The 26561-nt window shown below is 35.7% G+C and overlaps 1 protein-coding gene across 2 annotated transcripts in view; it reads right to left on the reverse strand.

Moving 5' to 3' along the window:
- LOC100649977 overlaps window positions 1-15272 on the reverse strand; it is an 89133-nt gene extending 73861 nt beyond the window's left edge. Inside the window, exon 1 of one of the 2 annotated variants that reach the window (XM_048413796.1) lies at window positions 14575-15272. In XM_048413796.1, the coding sequence (XP_048269753.1) occupies window positions 14575-14676 (102 nt within the window). In that variant the 5' untranslated portion in view covers window positions 14677-15272. The remainder of the gene's footprint in view (window positions 1-14574) is intronic. The other variant, XM_048413798.1, reaches the window with a different exon arrangement.
- Window positions 15273-26561: the final 11289 nt, after the last annotated feature.

The raw sequence follows: 26561 nt of genomic DNA on the forward strand, positions 1-26561 counted from the left end.
AGGCAGCTTTCTGGATTTTTTCCAGATTGATTGGTATTTCGTTTAGAGAGGTAGAAAATTCATTTTTCCTTTGCGAATAGAAAAACTCAATACCGAGGATGAAGCACAGGATGCGTTGCAAAGATATTTTAAAAACAAATAGGAAAAATTCTACAGCAGTGGAAGAAATAAAATTTCGGACAAAAAGTGTAGAATAGTCGGAAGAAACGACCATAAGTTGTAATTAGTACGAATTTTTAGAATACTAATCGTTCGATCTATGCTTCTTTAACCTTATTTTCCCTATTAAGCGAATTTAGCGAAGATTCTCTACTCTTCTTCGCTTATCGACATTTAAAATAATCGAATTCTATCGTTCAATCCTTAACCAGTTAGTTATTTTCGACGAGTATACTCGTCAAGAAGAAATGGCAATATTTCGTGCTATGACGAGTATACTCATTGTCACTTATCTTTTGCCACACACTGTGGTGCTTGACGAGTATACTCGTCATCGCTTACTTTTGCCACAGTTCCTTAACCAGTTAGTTATTTTCGACGTATATACACGTCAAAAAGAAATGGCAATATTTCGTGCTATGACGAGTATACTCGTCGTCGCTTATCTTTTGCCACACTCATAGTGCTCAACGAATATACTCGTCATCGCTTACTTTACCACATACTATGGTGCTTGACGAATATACTCGTCATCACTTACTTTCTGCCACACATGATGCTTGACGAGTATACTCGTCATCGCTTACTTTTTACCACACATAGTGCTTGACGAGTATACTCGTCATCGCTTACTTCCTGTCACACATGGTGCTTGACGAGTATACTCGTCATCGCTTACTTCCTGTCACACATGGTGCTTGACGAGTATACTCGTCATCGCTTACTTTCTACCACATATATTAGGTACACCCTTTCCAAAATTTTTAAAGAAATCGTAACAGCCAACTGATTATGGAAACACATCAAGTATAAACATACGTCACAGTGCTAGAAACATTTACCGAATGTCCAGCTGGACAAATTGTAAAGTACAAATTAAATAAAAAAGATACGTCACAACATTCGCACCGAGCCGACCAATTCCATCGAAACTTCAAAAATAGACGTAGGAACTCGCGCAACGATTCTAAATACGATACTGTCTTAAATTTTGATCATTTCGTATCTACCACAATAGATAAAGATCGATGATTTGCATATTGTCGCAAGGGCCAAGACTAAATTTAAATTCACAGATTCCGAGGCGATTTCAAGTCGAACGAGTAGGTTGGAAATTTGGGCAACGTCGGCGTATAACGAGCGTAGGTTTACAGATTTTTTCTGTGCATCGTGGGAGGAAATTCGAAGGCGAAGATGAGAACACCGCAGCCTTTAAATCTAACCGTCTAAACCAGAACGTCTGCTGACCCAGGTATTCCACCATGTTCCATTCGTCTTATTGCCGGGATTATTTATAGTTTTACTAAAACTTACTTCGCTAGGATTACCATACGCTGCTCCCATGAGTATGGTTAGGCCAGGTACACGACTTCATTTCTATAATTAAACGTGCGTGAACGCGAGGCCACTTGCGATGGAATTCGACCAGGCCGCTTACAGTCCAATTCTCAGGTGTGCTCGAGATATTAACGCGTCAGTGCAAAATGATCATTCGGAATACACCGGGCACGTGGTAGCTCGTTTCTAATTCATCGTAGTCGATTTTGACCCGTCGATTCTAAAGATGATCGCGGCGTGCCAGTACTTTCGTACGAGACACGTTCGAGGATCGCGCGAGGAAAATCCAACTCCGGTTCGTTCATTTTTATGCCACGTATAATACGTTCTATTAGGTTGGCAACTAAATAATTGCGGGTTTTGTCCATGCCGCCTAATGGCAACAGCCGCAATCACTTAGTTGCCAATAATATGAATATAATAAGACTGCAACAGCGCGCTGTGTATCTTCGTTGAAATGTTCGATGAAGAAATGACCCGATGCGGAGACCTACCTAGTCATGAATCTTTCCTATCGAATTCATCAAATTGTATAATAACACGGTTCCATAGGTTCCCTGGAATTTTCACGAAGACGCGACTTGACGCGGAAATCTGCACTTATCATCGAACTCTTCCTATTCAATTTGTCGACCTCCATCCGCTCGAAATAATCCGTGAAACAAGTCAATGTCTAAATTGAAATCAAACCATAACAGAATGCTGAATTCTAACACACACACAGATCGAAACGAGATGTAAAAATGACTATTTTCGGTGATTTAATCGATTTGACAAATAACCGAATATTGAACTCGGCATAAAATTATATTCAGATTCAGTCGTTCGTTCAAACTTTACCGATTATCGTGTTTGCGTAAAATAAGCAGAACCTTATTGGGTTGGCAACTAAGTGATTGCGGACCTTGTCATTAGATGGTATTGAGAAAATCCGCAATCACTTAGTTGCCAAATAATTTCACTTATCCACCGTAGGTTATTTTTCACAGAACACACTGTCGGCTAACGCAGTGTGTATTGTACTAGGAACGACGATTAACGTTAACCGGACGAGATTTCGAGACAGCAGCGACTAAAAACCATGATTTACAGTGTTCGACTAGCGAAAGCACGTAGAACGTAAACGCAGCAGCCGTGCTCCGCATGTACAATCAGCCGCGCATTCGCACATGGCACGCACGTGTTTGCTTGAAGCGACCAGAAAACACTGTTGCCCGCTGCACACCAGCGTTGATCCTATTTTCCCGCCGCTAATTGATACGGTACCCTAATCGATTGCTAATCCAGTTCGCTTATTCCGACCATTGCCATGGAAATCTGTCCGATCTAACCGCCAAAGGTATTCTAATTAACCGGCGAAGAAGATTTCAGTTACGCGTGCGTGGAAGAGTAAGCGAGTTTTCGAATACTCGCAGCAGGACAAATGAGAAGGCCGAGTGTAACACGTTGAATGCGTCAAAACGTACGATGGACTGATACGAGAAACGAGCGCGTGTGAGTAGTACGTGACAGCAAAGATTATGAGACACATTGAGAATAAATTTCTTTGCAGGTGGATACAAGTGAAAGAACGAGCATGTTTTTGTTCGATGAACGAGCGATATTCTTCTCTTTCGTTTGGTCGGTAACGGTCAGCTTTTAGCAGTTCAATGCGAACAATAGACGCGTCTTGATGGGATAAGAATTAGTTAAAATTGAATAATTATTGTAGCAACAAGAATTACTACTTTTTTTGAATTATTGCCTAATAATTAAAATTAATAAACATGGTACTAGGTATGGTTGCTTTATCTGGCGATGTTGGTACAAACATGGAAGCTAATTTGTCAAGTGCTACGGTCTTTTTATGTTCAGTCGTCCTGTAGCTGTCGTGGCATACGTTTCTCTGCACTGAAAATGTTATTTCCTTGTAAAACGAAAGAAACTTTTCGGACAACCTACTATGACGTAATAGAACTATAATGGTAGCAACATATAACGGTCACGAGTTTCGAGTATATAACGAAGAATGTAATAAACGCGTGCATAGGGAACAAAATAAAAAATAACTTTTTCTTACCGACTTAATTAAAATAAAAATAACGGTGAAAATAATCAGCTGAGTCCACGTCACACAGAAAATAACCAATGTACTAAATAATCCAATTTTTCTGCATAAAAATGCACAACACTTTTAACGTGGCATAATATAAAGTAAACACACCACTAAATAACAAACTTTTATCTCTTCTTACTAAAATTTCGAGTTTTTATAATAAATGTTTTATAGTAAGCAATCTTTTTATTTCACACGGCCAGTGTACACGTGGGACGCGTGGAAACAAAGTTTCTTAGCAACGCGTATACTCGTCAAACGCACTAACACTTTACCGACCGCTAGCGATTCAACAACATGCGCACGTCCGACCGGCATCTCAGGCGTAGATTCTCCCTGGCGCCGGCTCTGTTTCGGCTTAGACTCTCCAATACCATTCTTTTCGTTCATCGCGAACGGGTAAGTTTTTCAAATTGGTATAAAACTGTGGCAGGTTACAAAGCAACGCAACTGACGCAACCGAGCAAAGTACCTTAGTACTAAATAACAAATTACTGCTCAAATAATGAGAAAGATTGTCGGTGGCAAAAAGCCGATTAATAGGCTATCGGCCGGTAAACGTCGGTGATAAAAAGCCGACTAATAGGTTATCGGTTGGTAAGCGTCGGCGACAAAAAACCGATTAATAGGCTAAGTGTTAAACTGGTTAGTGTATACGCAACTGCGATTGAACAGGCCAGTGAACAAAGTCAGTGAAAAATTCATGGAAAGTTTGTACGAAACGCGCGACGACGATGATTTAACGGTTGGTCGTTCGACACGTAACGCGTGCAATTACTTAGGTAGCCGCGTCCCGAGATGGCTTGGTCATACGAGGCAGCCAGCCTTCCTATCTTTCATCATGGCTCGAGCACAAAGCAGACGTGTGGCAGACGCGATTCTCTTCGGTGGCGCGCGCCGGACGTAGTTCTCCGGTTCTTTTCAGCCGCGCCCCTCTCCCGTTCCCCTCGTGCTCGGCGCATCGTCTTTAATTAACCGCGTGCGATGCGATACTTAGGCGGCTCGCTTTGTCCACTTCGGCGATTAAACGCGTGCGCGGACGCGCGACTATATCGCGGTATATCGCAGGTGCACTGTCGTCCGCAAGTATCGGCTCATGCCACGAGTAACACCCTTTTCCGGGAACGACAGATGCTTCGGTCCACAAGTTCGGTCTTAAGTTAGAAAAATTTACCAAATGTCCAGCTGGACAAATTGCATAATACGAATTAAATAATAATAAGTTTGGTCGTTACCATCGCAGTTTTATGAAATTCGGATAGATGAATGTTAACCCTTTGCACTGGGAATTTTATTTCAATTTCGTTACCAGCAGCTGCCAACGCTTTTAAGTGTTTTATTTGAAATTTACTTTAACTAACAAATTTAAATAGATAAAGGAAGAAAGAAATTCACTTAAATACCAGTTTTATTCACACTATCGTTGTATTTTCTAATTTTTGACTGTACGATATATCTTGAAACAATTTCCAGGATACAATCCTGCTTTTCTAAGACATCTATTAATTTGCACATGAAAGAATGTCGAGTGGGGCTCGACAAACGAGCTCCTCAGATAAAAACTGATGTCGAGTCACATTCGACATAGAGTGCAAAGTTAATAAAAATGATAGCGATGTGTAAAAAATATAACAAGATTCATCACAATGATAATTACAATTGGTAATAAAATAAAAATAAAGTAAACAAGAATAAAAGTAATCCCTTAGTTTCCATCAAATTAACGTAGCGTAGACCAACGACCGCGTTACTTGTGGGACAAGCCGATGTATTTTCGCAAATTAACGCAAACACCATGGGACCCGATTCAACGCGGGAGATACGTTCCACGTTATAGGAATTGCTTGCTGTATGGAATTCGCAAGGCAGAAGGATCAAACTGAAGTAAAAAGTTTCTCTTAACCGACGGATGTGATTACGGGTCTTAAATGACCCACAGGCTTACTTTGCAGAGACACGTCTTCGAGACGTCGTTTATAATGGAATCTATGTGTGCAATTTACCATTCATTCCAAGTGTCTTCTTTATAATGTCCGATGATTACGCTGCTAAGAATCCCGTCACTTTGCGTCCGACAACTGTCTAAAGTTATAGTAATGCGCCGTGTTTAGCCAAGTGCGACAAAGACGTACTTCTTGATGCAATGATGTATTTTATTTGCGAGCAAATTTTACATACTCTAGTGCATTTACTATGGAGAAACTGATTGAAATCATGATCGTATTTTTTCACATGTAAATCGATACATGGAAAAAAAATGAAAGATTGTTCTACCTGTGTCTACGAATAAATTGATTTTCTTATTCAGAAGCTGCCCTTCTTGTTGAAAGATTGAAGTAGATATCTTTTCTGCAACGTGCACTGGCAAACTATGTATTTCCTCGGAGTAATACGCCTCGAAAGCATCGTCTCAAATCCTTTGGCGAGAAATGTTAAATAATAAAGAAGTTATAGCTTGTTTTCGTAAAAATGTTTCTTCTCGAAATATACAGTGGGAATGATATTTTTTTTTTTTTTTTTTTTGAGAGTGATGTCACTTCGTTTGTTAGCCCTGTTTTAGCAAAACATATTCGACGTATTCCAAACTACATTTGCGAATTTTTTCGATTCGATATCAGTGATATTTTTTGAACGACAGCTATTCGAAAATCGAACGGGTCTCGGGTGATGCAGTGTGACAACCGAGATTCGTAAAACAAGTGTGACAATTGAGAGTTAATACAATGGAAACCACTTTCATTGTTGTGTATTTTCTGTTCAATGTTGGTATGTTCGAGCGATTCGAATGTATGTTATTTTTTATCACATTTTAAAAATCTGTATAGATCTTTTAAATGTCTGTCATTCGTTACAGATAGATGAAATTACAAATGAATTATGACGTAGATATAAAGAATGGACAGCGAAAAATTGTTCTTCAGTCGGAATTTGGAAAATATAATAAGAATATCAATGACTTGATCGAATTCTATTAATATAAACAGGATTTGCATTGCAATCTCATAGTATCAAATTTTTGTAGTCGTATGGAACTGCTACTGAATGATACGAAATTTCAAAATTGGATTTAATTAATTAGTAGAATAATAAGATAACAAATATACAAAATGACGTGTTAATAATTTTTTCTAGTCATATGAAATTACTATAAAAATTAGATCTAATTAATTAGTAGAGCAATAAGGTAACAAATATACAAAATAGCCTGTCAATACCTTTTGTAGTCACGTGAAACTACTATTAAATTATATGAAATTAATATATGCAATAAATATACAGAATAACATGCCAATACTCCTCATAGTCATACGAAACTATTACAAAAATTGGATCTAATTAATTAGTAGAATAATAAGGTAACAAATATACAAAATAGCCTGTCAATACCTTTTGTAGTCACGTGAAACTACGCTTAGATTATATGAAATTAATATATGTAATAAATATGCAGAATAACGTGCCAATACTTCTTGTAGTCATACGAAACTACTATGAAAATTGTATCTAATTAATTAGTAGAACAATATGGCAATAAATACGCAGAATAGCCAGTCAATACCTTTTGTAGTCATATGAAACTACTACTAAATTAGACGAAATTAATATATGTAATAAATATGCAGAATAACGTGCCAATACTCCTTGTAGTCATACGTCACTACTATGAAAATTGCATCTAATTAATTAGTAGAATAATAAGGTAACAAATATACAAAATAGCCTGTCAATACTTTTTCTAGTCATATGAAATTACTATGAAAATTAGATCTAATTAATTAGTAGAACAATAAAGTAACAAATATATAAAATACCCTGTCAATACCTTTTGTAGTCTACTACTAAATTATATGAAATTTACATACGTAATAAATATGCAGAATAACATGCCAATACTCCTCAGAGTCATGTGAAATTACTATGAAAATTCTATGTCGTTAATTAGTAGAACAATAAAGTAACAAATATACAAAATAGCCTGTCAATACCTTTTGTAGTCACATGAAGCTACTACTAAATCATACGAAATTAAGAAATTTCATAAATATGCAGAATAACGTGTCAATACTTCTCAGAGTCATAAGAAACAATTACAAAAATTAAATCTGATTAATTAGTAAAACAATTAGTTAACAAATAAGTTAACAAAGATACGAAATGGCCTGTCAATACCTTTTGTAGTCACATGGAGCTACTACTAAATCATACGAAATTAAGAAATTTCATAAATATGCAGAACAACGTGTCAATACTCCTCAGAGTCATACGAAACTATTACAAAAATTGAATCCAATTAATTAGTAGAATAATAAGGTAACAAACATACAAAATGACCTGTCAATACCTTTTGTAGTCATATGAAACTACCACTAAATGATACCAAAATTTAGACGCTTGCTTTTTGTAGACACTGAATATTCTTGAACTCTGTCGGAGTTCACGTGCTCACGAATGTTAATCGCGCGAATCCGCTCGAGAGGATCGTTGAAACGAGCGTGAGTCATTTGGCTTCTTTCGTACAGACGTTTCTGTACAAGGGTGGCGAAGGATGGCGCGTACTCTGTTTATCGTTTGTCTGGCTATACTATGATTTGTTGTATTAGGCTAGTCTCCAACAGTTCCTTGTTTTTCTTCCTTAAAAGGAAAGAAATCGATTGAACCGTAAAGGGAAAAACAACAAGAAATCCTATAAAATGTTTTTATCTACAAACTGCCGACGTTTCATGTTTTAATCCGTTATCGCAGCAGAAAAAACTACCTTTTAATTACAACGTGTAATTATATTCGTTCATGAAGTTTATATTGGCTCGCAACCATACGCTCTTTTATTAAAGTATTTCAACACATATCATGAACTTTTACGAATATATGAAAAACTTTTTGCCACTTCATTAACGTTTTAGTGAAATACGATTATTATAGTTGCGTGGCTAGAGTTTAGAACAAATTTGAATATGGACATAGCGGATACAAGATATTTTCTAGAGACCATAAGATCATTTCCTACAACATGAATAATCATTTTAACCGTGTAATTACTAACTAGATCTAAATATCATCTCACTCATTGATCGGTGTACTTATTGTTCGAAATAAATATATCGTAAATTCAATATACAGTATGTCCATTTTAAGTGCATACACGTGACTATTTCTCGAAGTATCGGAAACACGAAGAAATGTTTCAGACGAACGATATCTCACTTCATCAAGCAGCAAACTCAATAAGACATTTCGATTTTTTCAAAATATTCTTAACACAAAGAGATTTCAATACCAACGTAACTTTCCTAAATGGAACTGTACGTTTTCTCGTGTATCATTTGTTACACTTTACAATTCTTTAGACAAAAGGTATTAAGACACTTGGAAAAAGTGTCTTATACCTTTAAGCGGTATACCTTTAAAAGCGATACTTTCGTCTATATTTTAAAGTTAATATATCATTTAAACTAGTCACTCTTCGACCTTTACATCAAGTACCTTAACATCTTCCTGTAGAGAATAGAAATGGTATTTTAAAGAAAATATATGTTTCCACTAAAAGATGTGACGTTCCCATTGAAATCTCCTTAAACAAGAATCTAAAAAAAAAAAAAAGAAAATTGAAGTATCTTATTAAGTTTCTCCTATGAAGTCAAGCAACTTTCAGACGAGACTTTTTTCCCCATTTCAGATGTCTACAGAAATAACCACGCGTATACATTTCAAACGGATGTAGCGTACATTTTAGGATGCTTCTTTTTAATTTACCAATACGATCATCGTGTTTTATTAGAATATACGTGTGAGTGAAATTTGACAATGTTTTCTACAACACGCGTAATAAATTCATAGACAGAATTTTCTTGGTGTTCGTATTTTCGTGCATCACTGTATGCGTACGTACTTGTCTCTTTGTTTGTAGCGTAACGTCACGTTGTCTGTTCTCTGCAAATTTCACGCTCACGAATGTTATAGGTCGTTTTGAAAATGACATTTCAGCGATTTTTTTAAATAAGAATTGCTCCTGGTCGGTGGATCTTTGCTGTGAAATTGTAGAAAATTTTAGAAAAATTTTCGTTATATCCGCCTTGTTTATCTCGCTTGCGAAATTAGCTGCATTGTGTATTGTCGGATATTTGATTGAACATATAAAAATTGCTCGAATTTGCACACTTTCGATAGTTTCAACGGATTAATTCGATTCTAGAAACCTGGTTTTGAATATAAAATTCATTGTATCATATAATACGACGTGATAATAAATTTGATTTTATAGCGTACGAAGAGAATTATGTTCAGGTAGGAACATGAAACACAGGTAATTTAGGTGAAACACGGATTCAGCCCTAAAGGCTGTTCCACTATCGAATCCCGATAGTAAATTAGACGTTTACAACTAGTATCGTAACTATGATTTTCAGCATTTAAATAAAAATTCTTAATTCGTAATAGCAATTTATATTTCCACTTGATAAAAGACTAAATTACAAAAAATTAATTAAACGCTCAATAAAAGAAAATATCTTTCCAATAAGACAAACTTTCAATTTAGTTGTACTTTCCATTATTATTCTTCATTTATTCGTTATATTATTTATTTTATTCATATATTTATCATACCTGGCTTACCATCGATCCTTAGTTAACTAATTGCACGTTTATTTAACCCCTTAACCTACAACTACGGGCATGGCCCGTAGTACGGTGATCTGGCCAAACGTAAATATTACTGCCATAGTCCGTAGTAGATGATCGGGCCAAACGTAAATGTTACGGGCATAGCCCGTAGTACGTACTACACAAGTCGTGCGAATGGCTCGAAGGCTGCGCGAGCTTGTTTACGTTTTCAGCGCAAAATTCTCGGACGTAAATCATAGGTTAAGGAGTTAATCTAATCTACCGTGTTTCTACTTTATTGCTATCTAAGCTTATCCTCGACCTTGTTTATCTTTCCCAGTGATTTCAATTCTCTCAGGTAGATTGTTATCGGTCGTATGCGATATTTCAACGTTTTGCGCTTGACACCGTGTAAAATCAGCGAGTCAGCTGATGTTAACGTGCGCAGCCATTGAAAAGATCGTAATGCGAAGAATTGATAAAGAGCTTAGCGCTTTGGTACACATTGAGTTTTTATAAATCTGTTTGAAAGGATCAGAGGAATGTAACGATTAGAGTGAAAACAGCGGTTTATGCATTTATGGGAAATTTAAAGGAACAACAACAATGCACAGAGTGTATACACACGATATGCATAATAATATTTGCCCGTATCTGTTCATGTTTCTGCTTAGATTTCGCTTCTTTAATTCAATTCACGAACATAGGAATTTGCATAAAAGTCTAATAATAACAACATTAGGAAGCATGTACATAATATGCAAATGTACGATATGCTAATTATCAACTGACCGTAATCTCCGTGTTCTGTGTACTATCGTCAAGATTCTCCACTGAAATTTCTCTATATCTTAGAATAAGTTTTCACCATCAGCTGCTACGATTTCAGTCATTGAGTGGTAGATGATTTAAAAACCGATTTCGGACAAGTGTTTCATTGTAATTCCGAGATTACGTGATACGCGATAAACAATTTTGAGAAGAAAATTTCATGGTAAATTTCAATTTAAATGGTAAGTTTCACTAGTTCAATTCTATTGGGTTGGCAACTAAGTGATTGCGGATTTTGTCATTAGGTGGTATTGACAAAATCCGCAATCACTTAATTGCCAGCCCAATAAGTGGAAATATTCGTTCGGATAATTGAAAATTAATTTTCCAGTTGGTTTTATAGAAACGTGGTTAGTAACAATCTTGACGATGATTAACAAGGGATTATTAAAGCCATAACTGTCATTGAAAAAAAAAGCGATACATAGTCTGAGAGAATTGTTCAAGGGAATTGGAGCGCACCGATAGCTCGTAGATTCGTTCGCGTATAATAAGTGTACACGAAACATGGTGTGTTCTATATACATTTTATGCAAATGGAACAGCGTTTTTAGTAGAAAGTTTCATTCTCTTAGTAAATAAATTAGATCGGCCGTTATCTTGGAATTTCAGGTAATAAAGATATTATTAGGATGCATACGAAATATAATCAGATATTTCTTACAGTGGCAGGAAATATTTCTTTGCTTGCATAAAATATCACACAACACTTTCCACATTTGTCACTTTGAAATATTCACGAGTAATAAAGAAAGTGTATTGTTAATATTAATTCATCAATAGCGAAATGAATTTTCCAATATTCATTTATAATCAACATTTAAGTTCGATTATTATATCGTACTGTATTCTATTGTATTTATTTATTTATTTATTTGTATTACATTATATCTATATTGTATACAATATAATTATCGAATGTAAATATGAAAGGTTGATGTTCCATGTATAGCGTAATTAATATTTGCAATGTAATAATCAACCTGAAAGCTTGTTATTGTACACGTTAATTAATATTTATATAATACAATAATCAAACATGAAAGTTGATATTGTATACATTGTATATAGCAGTCAACCTTACAGGTTGATATTGTACACGTTAATTAATATGTATATAATACAATAATCAAACATAAAAGTTGATACTGTATACATTGTATAAAACAATCAACTTACAGGTTGATGTTGTGTGTATTAACTAAACAGTTGATACTATAACATAAAAGTTGATACTGTATACATTGTATATAACAATCAACCTTAAAGGTTGAGAATGTGTGTATTAATTAATCAGTTGATACTGTATACATTGTATACAACAATCAACCTTACAGGTTGATATTGTACACATTAATTAATCTTGTTGTATAATTAATATACATATAATACAGTAATCAAACATAAAAGCTGATCCTGTATACATTGTATACAACAATCAACCTTACATGTTGATATTGTACACGTTAATTAATCTTGTTGTATAATTAATATACATATAATACAGTAATCAAACATAAAAGTTGATGCTGTATACATTGCATATAACAATCAACCTTAAAGGTTGATACTGTGTGTATTAATTAATTAGTTGATACTGTATACATTGTATACAACAATCAACCTTACATGTTGATATTGTACACGTTAATTAATCTTGTTGTGTAATTAATATACATATAATACAGTAATCAAACATAAAAGTTGATCCTGTATACATTGTATACAACAATCAACCTTACATGTTGATATTGTACACGTTAATTAATCTTGTTGTATAATTAATATACATATAATACAGTAATCAAACATAAAAGTTGATACTGTATACATTGCATATAACAATCAACCTTACATGTTGATATTGTGTATATTAATTAATCAGTTAATATACACAATATAATAATCAACCATAAAGACATATACTGTATATATTAATTATAAATGTGTGAACCTTTGTAAGAAATTTCTTTCAAAGGAGAAGTTTCAAATTTCATTAACTTTTCAACTTTTCTGCAAGTGTGTATTTGAATATAATTGCTCGACACACGTTTCGTTCTCAGAGATTTTTATCTGAATCAAATGTGCCGTTAAAATCAACGACTATAGGTACAATATATTACGTGTCGTAATTTGCGAGCAACTAAAGCCAGACTCGTCTCTGAGAACAACGTAAGTGCATTTACAATGTGCGTTCATGAAGATCGCTCGAGTGAATTGGAGTGCAGGAACGACACGATCAGCGCATTGCACAGCCATTTACAGAGCTGTACTCTCATCGTTACGTATAGTGAACATTTGCAAAAAAAAAAAAAAATTAAAAATACACTCCACTATAATAAATAGTCCACTATAGTATTCGATAAAGGCAGACACTCCACACAGACGTGCAAACCTTCTCTGCAGTTCTCAGATGAATACCCCTGCTATTGTTCAAATATCTCGTTTGTGTCATTCGTTTTCTTAGTTTTTTAGTTTAACCAGAAATACTGTACGAATATCTTCTAACGTAACATGACATAATATTAGCGCAATAAAGTCTAGAGTCGATTTAAAATGCACGATTGCCGCCGTAAGAGTGTCAGTGGAACCGAAATGTGCAGTTAAGCACGATATAATCGTATCTTGAAACCGGTTGAGGTATTATATCAACACGCATACACGCGAACATTAAATAAGTTCCTTCCAATACTATACTATACTTATACTTTTCATATTAGGTCCGTATTTCTAATGTAGCTGTTACATCAGACGTTTTGGAATTTTCTTTTGGAATTTTTGGGAAAATCAACGACTTTCATAATTGTTTTTTTTTCTCATTTCAATTCATGACGTTTCACACAAATGTGGAAATATATATGTATAGACGTATATATTAATCACACTTGTTTAATATAAAATTTAGTACAATCGTAGAGATCACAGGAGCGTTTAAACAATGAACTGTACGTTGTATTAACAAACCTCGGTATTCGACGCGATCACTTACGATGCCTAACACTTACACGCTTCAGCCGGTTATTCATGCTGTATACTAATTGCCATACGAAATACGGTTTGCAGCAATAAATAACCTGCAATTTCTACGTTCGTTCTCAGATTTATTTCGAACTTTGCCTACGTAGCCTAATGAAACACGAAAATCTCTCGCACGAAGCTTTCTACGGCTTTGGCGAGCCAGTGCAGTCACGGCAGCCAGTGTATCTGCACATTCAACGGCCAAGCTACGATCTATCAAGCGACGCGGAGATGACAAATTCCGAAATTCCGCAGACCTCGGACTAAATTTCCGATGTAATCATAACCCGGGGAAAATCTCCGGGCCCTTAAAACCTTCCCCTCGCCTCACAAAACTCAGCTCGCTGCCGGTCGAACGATTAATCTCCCGAGCCGGACAAAATACCTACTCGTGTTTACAAAGCGACCGATCCACCAGAGACGCCATAAATTATCCAACTCGCGGGCAAGCGAATCCGCGACGATTAATCTTGCGACGAACGTGGAAAAAAGGGAAAGAGAGCGAGAGAAAAAGAAAAAGAGCAGAGGCTCACCTGGCTGAGAAGTGGTGTCCCGACGAGACCGTGATTCGCAGGTGATCCCTGTGGCTCGTCCTTACGTGAAGAGAACCGATGTAGCACTGACAGTTCCGCCATCCCTCTCTCCTCGCTCGCGCGAAATCCCACTCTGCTTGGCCCTACGACTCCCTCTCCGTCCTTCTCCCACCAGCCGTGTCTCAAATATACCGAGACGAGGACAGAACTAGTGGCCGCGACCAGTTCAAGCGGATCAAAACAGAAAGTCACGGCTCCTTACACTTAGGCATCGCGGGTGAAAATTTTCCTATGCAGGCGGCCGCGCCGGCAAAAACCTTCCGACTGATAGTCCAATTGCGAGTCTAAGCTGGTGGATCTTCGTGCGTATCTTCCGCACTTAATTCGTACGAACCAGGCGTAAATGGACACGCTACGCGTTTTTTTCTGCCTCGGCTCTTCTATTCGCAGCGATCCGCAATATCGAACAGTGTTACTAGAAGACGCTGCAAGCGATGAAATTGAAAATTTTGAGCTTTCTTACTGGATTATCAACGATGAAAACACCGTAGCGTAACGTTTAGGTGGAATTTTCTGCTGTTGGATATTACACGGTCCGAAAAGTTTCTTCCGGTTTATAAGGAAATAATGGATGCACGATATTTATTTATTGAATTATAATGTACACACGGTGTATTTGTTTTATTTTTGTGGAATAAATCGTAAGAAAGGAAAAATGTTTATCTATTATTTCCCCATAAGATGAAAGAAACTAATTGTCATTGATAATGATAGAAAATGATGTAACTCGCCTCTATATTGGTTTCTTCGCTTTTGTCCATGTCATTTTGTTTAATCTAAGCGAACGAAACATTGAGCTTTCTTTGTGATTAATCGTAAGAGGTGGCGCATACAGGATGCTGTTCTTTTTCATGAATCTGGCTCACGTTAATGCATAGTTTTTCTTTTCTTCCTGAGAAAATCGTCTCTTAGCATTTCAAGTGTCTTCTATGAATATTCTTCGATTATGATTCACGATACTTTCGTACGTTAACTGTCGTACGATCAGTCCATCTCGGTTTACATGAAACACAGTCGTTCGGAACGATATGAATTTGTAATACCTTTAAGGGACGTACACAACAGACAGAATCAAATAAAAATGAATTTTCTGCCGATTTGTGTGACGCGATGAACAAACAGGGGAAAAATTGAGTACTTTTAGGAGGGAAATTCTTACGTTATGATACGATATCGATGATTTCGAAGATTCTGCAGGATAAATAGATCCAAAGAAGGATGAGAAGAGTAGTCCAGTAGTGGAGGAGCAAATTTAAATCTGCATACTTCGATTATGCATTGTGACGAGCAATCTAGCGATCACGTTCAGTTTTTGAAGTTGTTTTCTTCCTTTTGCTTCAATTTTTCTGTTTCTTTCACGCTTTGATCTGAACGAGGATGAAAGTAAACGCAGATATCAGATTAGATTAAATGAAAAATTTCGACAAGCATCGAGAACCGAGTAGAAACCATTGCTGTTATTTCGTATTTTTGTTACGATCTTTTAACCAGATTCCACCTCCTTGAAAAGCGTGTACCTAAAACGTGTACCAGAAAGCAAGCGATGACGAGTATACTCGTCAAACACAGAGTTTTGATATAAAATTAAGTTGTGACGAAAGGATTGTTCTATTGTGAAATTTGATTGCTACCAGGTCTCGTCGTAACGCAAAATATTGCCACTTCTTCGTGACGAGTATACTCGTCAAACACAGAGTTTTGATATAAAATTAAGTTGTGATGAAAGGATTGTTCTATTGTGAAATTTGATTGCTACCAGGTCTCGTCGTAACGCAAAATATTGCCACTTCTTCGTGACGAGTATACTCGTCAAACACAGAGTTTTGATATAAAATTAAGTTGTGATGAAAGGATTGTTTTATTGTGAAATTTGATTGCTACCAGGCCTTGTTATAAAGCAAAATATTGCCATTTCTTCGTGACGAGTATATTCGTCAAACAGACAGTATGCATGTCTATTGTGAACAAAATCAAATTGTGACGAAAGGACTGTTTTATTGTGAAATTTGATTACTACCAGGTCTTGTCGTAACGCAAAATATTGCTATTTCTTCGTGACGAGTATACTCGTCAAACACAGAGTATGCGTGGCTATTATGAATAAAATCAAGTTGTGGCGAAAGGATTGTTTTATTGTGAAATTTGATTGCTACCAGGTCTCTTTGTAACGCAAAATATTGCCACTTCTTCGTGACGAGTATACTCGTCAAACACAAAGTTTTGATATAAAATTAAGTTATGACAAAAGGACTGTTTTATTGTGAAATTTGACTACTGCAGGTCTCATCGTAACGCAAAATATTTCTTCGTAACGAGTATACTCGTCAGAAACAGGTAACCTAACCACCGTTTCAACAAAACCTTCACTCACACGACATTTTTCTCTCATCTCGACACGTAGCATACGCTGGCATAGATCCACAGGAAAAAGTACAGTCACCCTGTGTATCATTATGCAACGTAACGTTTCAACAAACGAAACGAGATATCTCTTCTTAAGAATATTAAGTCTGTGCACAGATCCATAGTCTAATAATAGTTAATCCAAAAACGTCTAAGCGGACGTGCAACACGGCGCTGTATAATAGGCGCAACGAGCGGTCCATTAATTATAAACGTAGGCGTGGAAACGGATAGCAAGATGTCCATTTCGACGAGCAACTAGGAAGCTACCCTTTTAAATTAATAATCGCGGCGCGAAGGTAATTTATGGCGAGTAGGACACGATCGAAATTGCAGTCTCTAGAGCGACTTTAGGTCCCACAGCGACTGCCAACAGACACAGCCTGCCACTTGCATCCCTATAAGGCTTCGTCTAGGAACTCGAGTGGAAGAGACGGGCAGGTTGAACGTCGAAATGATCGATTGCGAATCCGCGATGGATCGTGCGCGTAACGAGCGTACACAAGACGACGGCGCCTCCTTCGAAATCTATAAATGGCCATGAGCACTTCTTTAAGTCGCATCCGGCTAAAGAGGCGAAAAGGAACGTGCGAAACGCGTATCGCCAAGTGCCATCGATAAACGAACACGTTAGAAACGTTCTCCTGATCGTTCATGATCATTGGAGAAACGAAAACGTTGTACGAACGAAGTGATTTATAGACAGCATCGGTCGACGTAGTCGTTTTACTCGCTTCAAGTAACTGTAAACCGATTACTCGCCTAAGTATGCTGAAACTTCGATCCGTTTCGAGCCGAGGAAAGTAACACGACCTTGCTTCCAGTTATTGAGTCATCCTCGTCGAGAGGATGCGCGCTGATTATGACATTTACCGTGAAACGTTCACGGCAATTGTCTTTATTATTTTGCACTTAGAATTCTCTTTATTATTAGCATGGAACAAGTGGCTTTTTGTCGAAACGTTGGATCGAACACGGGTTTTTTTAAACCAGCAACGTCGCACAGCAAGCAATAAAGCAATGGAGGAACTGCGGAGAAGCTGCCTCTTCTCTGATTTTCCCAATTTTGAAGTACCACAACCCAATACACTGTTTCTACACCCTAACGACCATTATTGAGAAATAACTTGGCATTTGTACAATAATTTATTGATTAATAATATCGACAGACAATAGGTAGCATACTATAATAAATTTCACTAGTGTAATTTTGAGATTTTTATTTAGTATTTAGTATTTAGTATTTAGTATTTAGTATTTAGTATTTAGTATTTAGTATTTAGTATTTAGTATTTAGTATTTAGTATTTAGTATTTAGTATTAATTTTGAGTATTTTTATCGTCTTCCAAATTTTGCAAACGATTCTGGAAATTAGGAAGTTTGTTTCACCACAGGACCATTTTATTTTAATGCGACCAAACAGTCTTCGCAACTGACGTTTATCTCAACCATTGGTTTTTTGGGATTTTGTCATTAGGTGATAATGACAAAATCCCAAAATCACTTAGTTGCCAACCCAACAGTTATTATTTAAGTTAGTTAAATTAATTAATTAGTAGATCTCCCGGCTTAAATTGCTAGCGAAGTTAAAGAAGGGACGTTTAGGTGCTGCAAATACAGAAATGTCGAACAAAAATTTCCAATTCAGAAGTTCCTTCCCTTCTCCAAAGAGCAATTTACAAAAAAGGATTCAGACCATTCCGTAATTTTAATTGTTCCGTATCAAAAACATTATTTTACTTCTGCTACAAACTGCTACTACACAGGGTGTTGTTTATTCTTCTGACGAAATCCACTCGTAGTCGACGCTTTGCACGTTTGCTCCAAAAGAGTTTGTTAAGTTACAACAAAACACTGTTCTTTTATTCAATGTCAACATTAATATCTGTCGGAACGAGAGGCAGGATAAATGATTTTTACGTAGCATTCACCAACAGATGGGAAGATTATTCTCGGCATCGGCGCTACTTAAGCGTCGCCGTGTGTGGTCAGACAAAGAAATAGATATTCGAGATATTTTCACCGAGGAAAAATACTAACAAGCATGTGATAAACAGACTTTTGCACGCGCCCGATCCTCTGATATCGAGTTTCAGGAGAAATGCTCGTTACGTTGCTCTTTGTCTCGAATGCCCGTAAAAATTCCACGTTGTGCTCGGTTTATATTTATAGGAAAAGGTTGTCCAAAATGTTTATTTGCCTGTTGTTACGTTTGTCAAAAAAATTCATTAACAATACAACGAGAAAAGATGCGCAACTAAGTGAGTGAACAATGGAATATAGTTTTGGCAAGTTCTCATTTTTACCGATCATAGTTCAAAATATCATAGTTTCCAATATCAAAATTACATCTTCCGATCGTTCGTTTTCCCGTCGCGAGAAACTGAAAACAATGAGACCGAAGCACCGCGAATGGAGCGCGACAGCCGCGAGACAGAATTAGCGCGAATGCACGCGGGCGACAAACAACAGCGAAATGAATTATTCAGCTTTTCATCTCATCGATGTCGCAGCATCGCGCCAATTTGTCGCGCCACAGTCACGTTAACTTAATATACTTAATATACTTCTCTATAATACTTGCACAATGTATCTCACAATATCGATAAACAGTAGCGCGTGCATATTACGAACTGACATTCTTCGAAACAGAGACAATCTGTCAACGAACGATAATTCCAGCCACATGCAAATTAACGGTACACGAAGAATGGCAAAGAACGTATACATGGCAATTTTCATCATCGGCTTTCACACGAACGATATCGGACGTCGTTCTCGCCAGATAAAGCGCATTGTATTGGGTTGGCAACTAAGTGATTGCGGATTTTGTCATTAGATAGTATTGACAAAATCCGCAATCACTTAGTTGCCACGAGCCATGGACCTAGAACTTATCGTAACCTCATGAAGGTAGTGTGCTTGGCTATTGCCTTAGGTCGAGTTATTTTTCCACCACTGCTATCTCATTGTATCGTTAACAGCACGCGAGAAGGATACTCGTTGCGAAAATAAAGCAAAGCCGAGAGACTAGTTGACCCTCTTACCTAACGCCGGACAATAGTTAATTTGAAAACGGAGATCATTTATTGTGTGAGTGGCGGAAGATTTAAAGCTACAGCAGCAGGCTATCTGGCGACTAAATTAGGACCAGTCAAAATTTTCTGTTATTGTGAGCTGTGATTCATGGCGCAGATTTTTATTCGCTTGGTCCTCCCCTTGGCCCATTGTGCGCCGCCAACAGTTAGAAAGGCACACGTCCGTTTAGAACCGGTAGGCGATTCCGCTTTAATTCGTGTACGCATTGTTCGGTGTTGAAGCAGTTACAGGCATTAATGATTCAAAGCTTCGCCCAGTCTTTCTTAATTATGCAACGAGAGCTGCATTTCAAATCTTCTAAATGGACAACCGTGTCTCCTTTGTTGCTTTTTCTATGGAAATTGTGTTTCTATGATAGCCTGGCAACTAAGTGATTGCGGATTTTGTCATTAGGTGGTATTGACTAAATCCGCAGTCACTTAGTTGCCAACATTTGTATAATACATATTGTACATGTATATTGTGCTGTACAATACATGTTATACAATTTATTGTAAATTTCCAAATATTGTATAATGCTAAACAGTTTGTTCCTAGTTAGTTTACTTTGTTACTTGTATAATATATACTATACAAAGTAATAATATATAGTATAATATGTATTATATATGTCACTTTGTATAATATACATTGTGCAAGTACATTGTACTGTACAATACATGTTATACAATTTATTGTAAATTGTTAATTTTGGTATAATGCTAAACATTTTGTTCTTAGTTACTATACATTGTTACTTGTATAATGTATACTATACAAAGTAATAATATATAATATACTATGTATTATATATATATCACTTTGTATAATATATATTGTGCAAGTACATTGTACTGTACAATACATGTTATACAATTTATTGTAAATTGCTAATTATGGTATAATGCTAAACATTTTGTTCTTAGTTATTGTACTTTGTTATTTGTATAATAGATACTATACAAAGTAATAATATATAATATGATATGTATTATATATATTGTGCAAGTACATTGTACTGTACAATACATGTCATATAATTTATTGTAAATTGTCAATTATAGTTTAATGCTAAACATTTTGTTCCTAGTTATTTTACTTTGTTACTTGTATAATATATACTATACAAAGTAATAATATATAATATAATATTTATTATACATATCACTTTGTATAATACACATTGTACAAGTGCATTGTACTGTACAATATATGTTATACAATTTATTGTAAATTGCTAATTATAGTATAAAGGTAAACATTTTGTTCTTAATTATTGTACTTTGTTATTTGTATAATATATACAGTCCTGAACAAAGTTTCTCTTCGACGTATATACTCGTCAAACGCGCTTAGCTGGTTGAGAGGAAGAAAGAGACCCGCACTGGCGAGAACACGAGGAAGGAAATGTGGTTTTTGAACTTGGTTACCGAATACCAATTCACGCATTTAATTGTTTAACATTCCTTGTATATTATTATCATTAATCGTTACGTTTAAATAACTGCACTGCCATTGAATAATATTGTTGCATGTTAATCGTTATGCGAAATTCCAGAAAGCATGTTAATTGCTCGTTGAAGTGCTGATATATTCAGAATTTAATCTTTAATTAATTAATCAAACATCGTAATGTAGCTGCACTGTATTACGATAAAGAGATTTTGTATTAATGTTACGATCATCGGTTAATGAATTTTATCAAATCATTAAATTCTTCTACTTGTGCTTGAAAACTTTGCTGCAACTATATTCTAACTAAAAATTATAATATGTATACAGTCAGTCGCAAAAATATTCGTACACCCTTTATAACGGAATAACTTTTTTAAAAGTGGACCAAACGACTCGAGCATTCTCGCGGAACTAACGTTAGATCATTTGGATGATGCGCGAAAGAAATTTTGAGAAAATTGAAATTGGTACAAGTGGCGATAAAAATAGTAAAAGTCACTATGTATAACTTTTTTATCCGAGTTTGTAGCGAAATTTTCGAAAGCACGTTTCGTAGATTTGTGTAAGTTGGGTACACGCCGAAAATTTCCTCGAAATCTTGCGAAAGATCTGTAAAAAGGAACCTTTAAATTTATTACGGTTATGTGAAAGTCGCGAAAAACCGCGATTTTTACCATTTTCTACCTAATTGTATCTAATTTCAATTTTCTCAAAATTCTAATTCCATTTTTTAATGCTTCTAACTTTTCAAAGAAGCTCCAGTCGTTTGGCCCGCTTTAGACAAGTTGATCTATTGTTCAACTGTTTCTGACGAGTATACTCGTCATGAAAAAATGGCAATATTCTGTGTTATACGAGCCATACGTAGAAAAGGAGAAATAAAACAGTCGTTTCATTAAAACTTAATTCCACGTTACAACAGTCACACATATTCTGTGCTCGACGAGTATACTCGTCACGCTTAAAAAATAGTTATTTGCTGTTTAAATTGCAGTTTAACAATTGCAATAATAAAATGAAAAATAAAACCTTAATTCTACATTATAACAGTCACACATACTCTGTGCTCGACGAGTATACTCGTCACGCTTAAAAAATAGTTATTATTTGCTGTTTAAATTGCAGTTTAATAATCGCAGTAAATTGCAGTAATAAAATGAAAAATAAAACGTGTCATTAAAACTAAATTCTACATTATAACAGTCACACATACTCTGTGCTCGACGAGTATATTCGTCATCGCTTTCTTTTTCCCACACTTTCCAAAGTCTTCAAAAAGATCGCAAACAGCTAACACTGGTCAAAGGGTGTGCGAATACCTTTGTAACTGACTGTACCTGCAATATGCGTATGTAATGACGAGTAAATGATACCTGTCATTATATAGCTATCGCTAATTTGCAAGTGGATATAGAATGGCAATAGAGAAGAGAGAAGTTTGACGGAAGGAGGAAAAGGCTTATGACAACCTGCCGGTCGTTTCTTGTGTCGCTGTCACCTGAACATTCAGCCATAATATTCATCAGGTGACTAAGCGTGCGAGTCATCGAGTAGCTTCCAATTCTAATTCGCTCTACGTACACCCACAACCTTTCAGCCGGTTTCAGAATCAATGCCGAACATACGCATTATCTTCCATCGCAAATAACACGCGCTGATGTAAGAAACGCGTGACGCCTTTTTCATATGAAATTGCTTCTCGGTTTGCATTAAAGTTACGTAATATGCCCATTTTTGAGCATTAAGACGGGCTTCCTATGAATATTTGTCATAGTTAGATTGACGATCTAAACTCCAATAAAACGTATAATATAATAATATAATATAATAAAACATTATTGACAACTCGACGCTGCATCTACAATGCGAACCAAAACGATTCTAAGTAAATTTACTTGTAATTAAGCTTTTATCACGTTATTTATTTAAGTTTTAATTTTCAATAAAATTAATTAATTTAAACGAATGTTATAATGAAATATTCCTGTTGACATCTATCTCAGAGTTCTTCCAAATTTTTATAAAAATTCCAGACTGGAAATCGGAGATTTTTGATAAGATTTTCAATATTTATATGTCTCCTATGGTTATTTGTAACGAAACACGCGTAAGAGGAAATAAAAATGATTACACAGAGAGTGTGCAAAACCATCGAGTTTCTTCTACAAGCGATCGAATGGTAATTCTGCGTGGAAAAATAGATGGAAAATGAAGAATAGGATTTTTTCGTTCGAGGCTCCGTTTTCCAGAAAAATGAGTTTCAAATGAAAAATGAATTTAAAAAAATGAAAAAAGGTCACCGTGGCCGAAACTTCTGTCTGTATCGTCAAATGTGTACATTAGTGCTTTTTGATAATCGTTTTGTTAATGTAACAAGTGTGGGAAATATCATCCACAGGTCTGCTCGTTGACCTAAATTATTTTGTGGTAAATGACCTAGTTCTTCTCGAGAACGAAGCTTTCAACGAAAAAATCTGACTTTTCCTTTGTGGCTTATTTTTGCATTTTTTTTTCTTTCTTTTTTTTTTGTAGGATCATCAACCGACTGATTGTACCAGAATTTCGGAATTTGGAATTCTGGAAAAATGTTGATTATGGAATGCGTGCAACGCGCAAGAGGAACATACGAAATATCCTGAGAAAATATTTATAATAATTAGAGGCTGAAAGGAACGTTTATTTAGGTTCTACTTTTTTAACGATGTATAGAAAGGTCTAAATTCGCGTTAAAAAAGCTGCGGTCCACATATTTCAAAAGACGTGAACCTACGCTTATGCTTAGACTGCGGATGTTTACGCATTTGTCGAAAATTTCAGACTCCAAAAACCTGCATAGTACGCGCAATATGCAAAGATATAGGCGGTAATTGATGTACAGCATTTACTATGATACTTTGCTGGACGAAACAAATTTCTATTTAGATTCTATTTCTTTAATTACGTTCATAAGTAACATTGTTAATAACAATTAAATAATTACTCGATTTTTGTATTTTCCTTTTGATCGATTCACACTATTTTCTGTCGAATTCGCATTACACAAAGAAATCCCAACAGCTTGTTTAACGTTATTTTTCTTACTCTTTTTACCTCCCTCTACAGACTACAATTTTATGAAATTTGAAGAAATCAAAGCGTAAAATTCCAAGAGCTTGTTTAACATTATTTTTCTTAATCTTTCTTTCTCCCTCTACAAGCTACAATTTTATGAAACTTCAGGAAATCGAAGTGTAATTAAACGCCACGAATACCCTCTTCCACAGACTAACTGACAATCTACTGTTCTCACTAACATTATTTTTCCAATCGTAGAACTTCTTTCTCACTTTGAACACGCTTCCTGTATCGTCTCTGTTATTCTAACACATTCCTTCCACCTTTGCCAATCGATAACCTACACATAATTAACACTAGAACTACCGATAGTTAGCACGAAGCTATTTCTACCAAAACCAGTGAAAATCACTGGTCTTTAAAAAATACGTAATAATGGAATATTTGTATATTTATTGATTTATTACTTTCTTACAGAAGCAATTCCATGTTATGTGGTACATTTTTGCTATTATTAATCCAGCTGGGACCATCATCCCTAAACGAGGATTGGCACATTTATAAAATTGTAGAACCAGTCGTTTTGACTGCTGTGGTATTTCTAGTGTCAGCATCTAGCGATCCAGCGATCGATCCGGAATTTTCCTGATAACTGATATCGTCATATCGAACGATACGCGGTAAAAATTTGAAAAACGCGCGGCAAGTTGTAGAAAACGAGGAAACTGGTTAATTGGGGTCCGATGAACAGATTGCAGGACTCCTGTACACTTTGACAAGTACCAGTCATTTTCACTGCTGTTGGTATAAGTAGCCTTGATACAAAATTATTTTCAGTTTGAATACATAAGAAACAAAATAAAATTCATTATATTATTCTTTTGGTTATCGTTGCGAAAGTCATTACATCATTGCGGAAAAAAATATAACGTGAAGTAGGAATTTTAAAATAAAATTGTCAAACCAGTCGATTTGACTGGTGTGGTAATTTTAGTGTTAATTAAGGGCTCGCTTATCTTCAACCGTCTTTCCATCCCGAAACACTATATCCAATGTCCTTTTATCTTGCTTTATTTTCCTCGAAAGCAGAGGCGAGAGAAGATGATCGGCCGGATCAAGCGAAAATTCTAATTCGAACGCAGCGATGTATTGATTATGCAACCGCTTGATAGATCCTGTGTCCTGATAGTCTCGGTTGGATTAAGAACGTTGCACGGCGCATTCTTTGGATAATTAGGGGCTCGTTGTTACGAGATGCAGGTAGGAAAAATGCAGTTGGAAAAAGAAGCTTCCCTGGGAAACGTTTGTTGCAGAGAAGTTAGCAATTTAGGTTGAAGTTTCCAAGGTATTTGGTTGCATAGATTTTGCTGGAAATTTAGTTGAGAACTGGAGGCAGAAAAAGGCGAGCCACGGTTTTCTCGATTTTTGTAAGTAACAGCTTACTTTAAGATTCGGTTCTTTGATAATAGCGGCGGTGTGTTTCATTAAAAGTACCTAATTTAAAGTGCTAATTTAAATTAATTTAACCGGTTTAATTATAAGTAAAACACTGGATCTTCTATGGGATTACGAGTCTTCCTGTTTCGCTGATTATTATCTACCTGTAGTGTATAATACATCATTTATGCTAATTTATCGCTACCTTGTTACATTGTATTCTAATTCAGAGCTAACTTACGTCCACGTTATTTTCCAAACATATACATAATTCTATAATTTACAATATTAAATAGTATACAATTTTTCTGCTTCTTACATGCGTACTATCTTTAATATTCGTGTATTGTGATTGAAAAATTATTGCAAATAATCTTCTATAATATTCGATGTTAAAAACAGAAACTAATTCTACTTCATCGTCAATTAAATCAAACGATTATTAGAAATTTATTTGCAATTAAAAATATATATTTGTCCTACCTTTCTGAATAATTGA

This window comes from Bombus terrestris, chromosome 17 (assembly GCF_910591885.1).
Source record: "Bombus terrestris chromosome 17, iyBomTerr1.2, whole genome shotgun sequence".
NCBI lineage: Eukaryota > Metazoa > Arthropoda > Insecta > Hymenoptera > Apidae > Bombus > Bombus terrestris.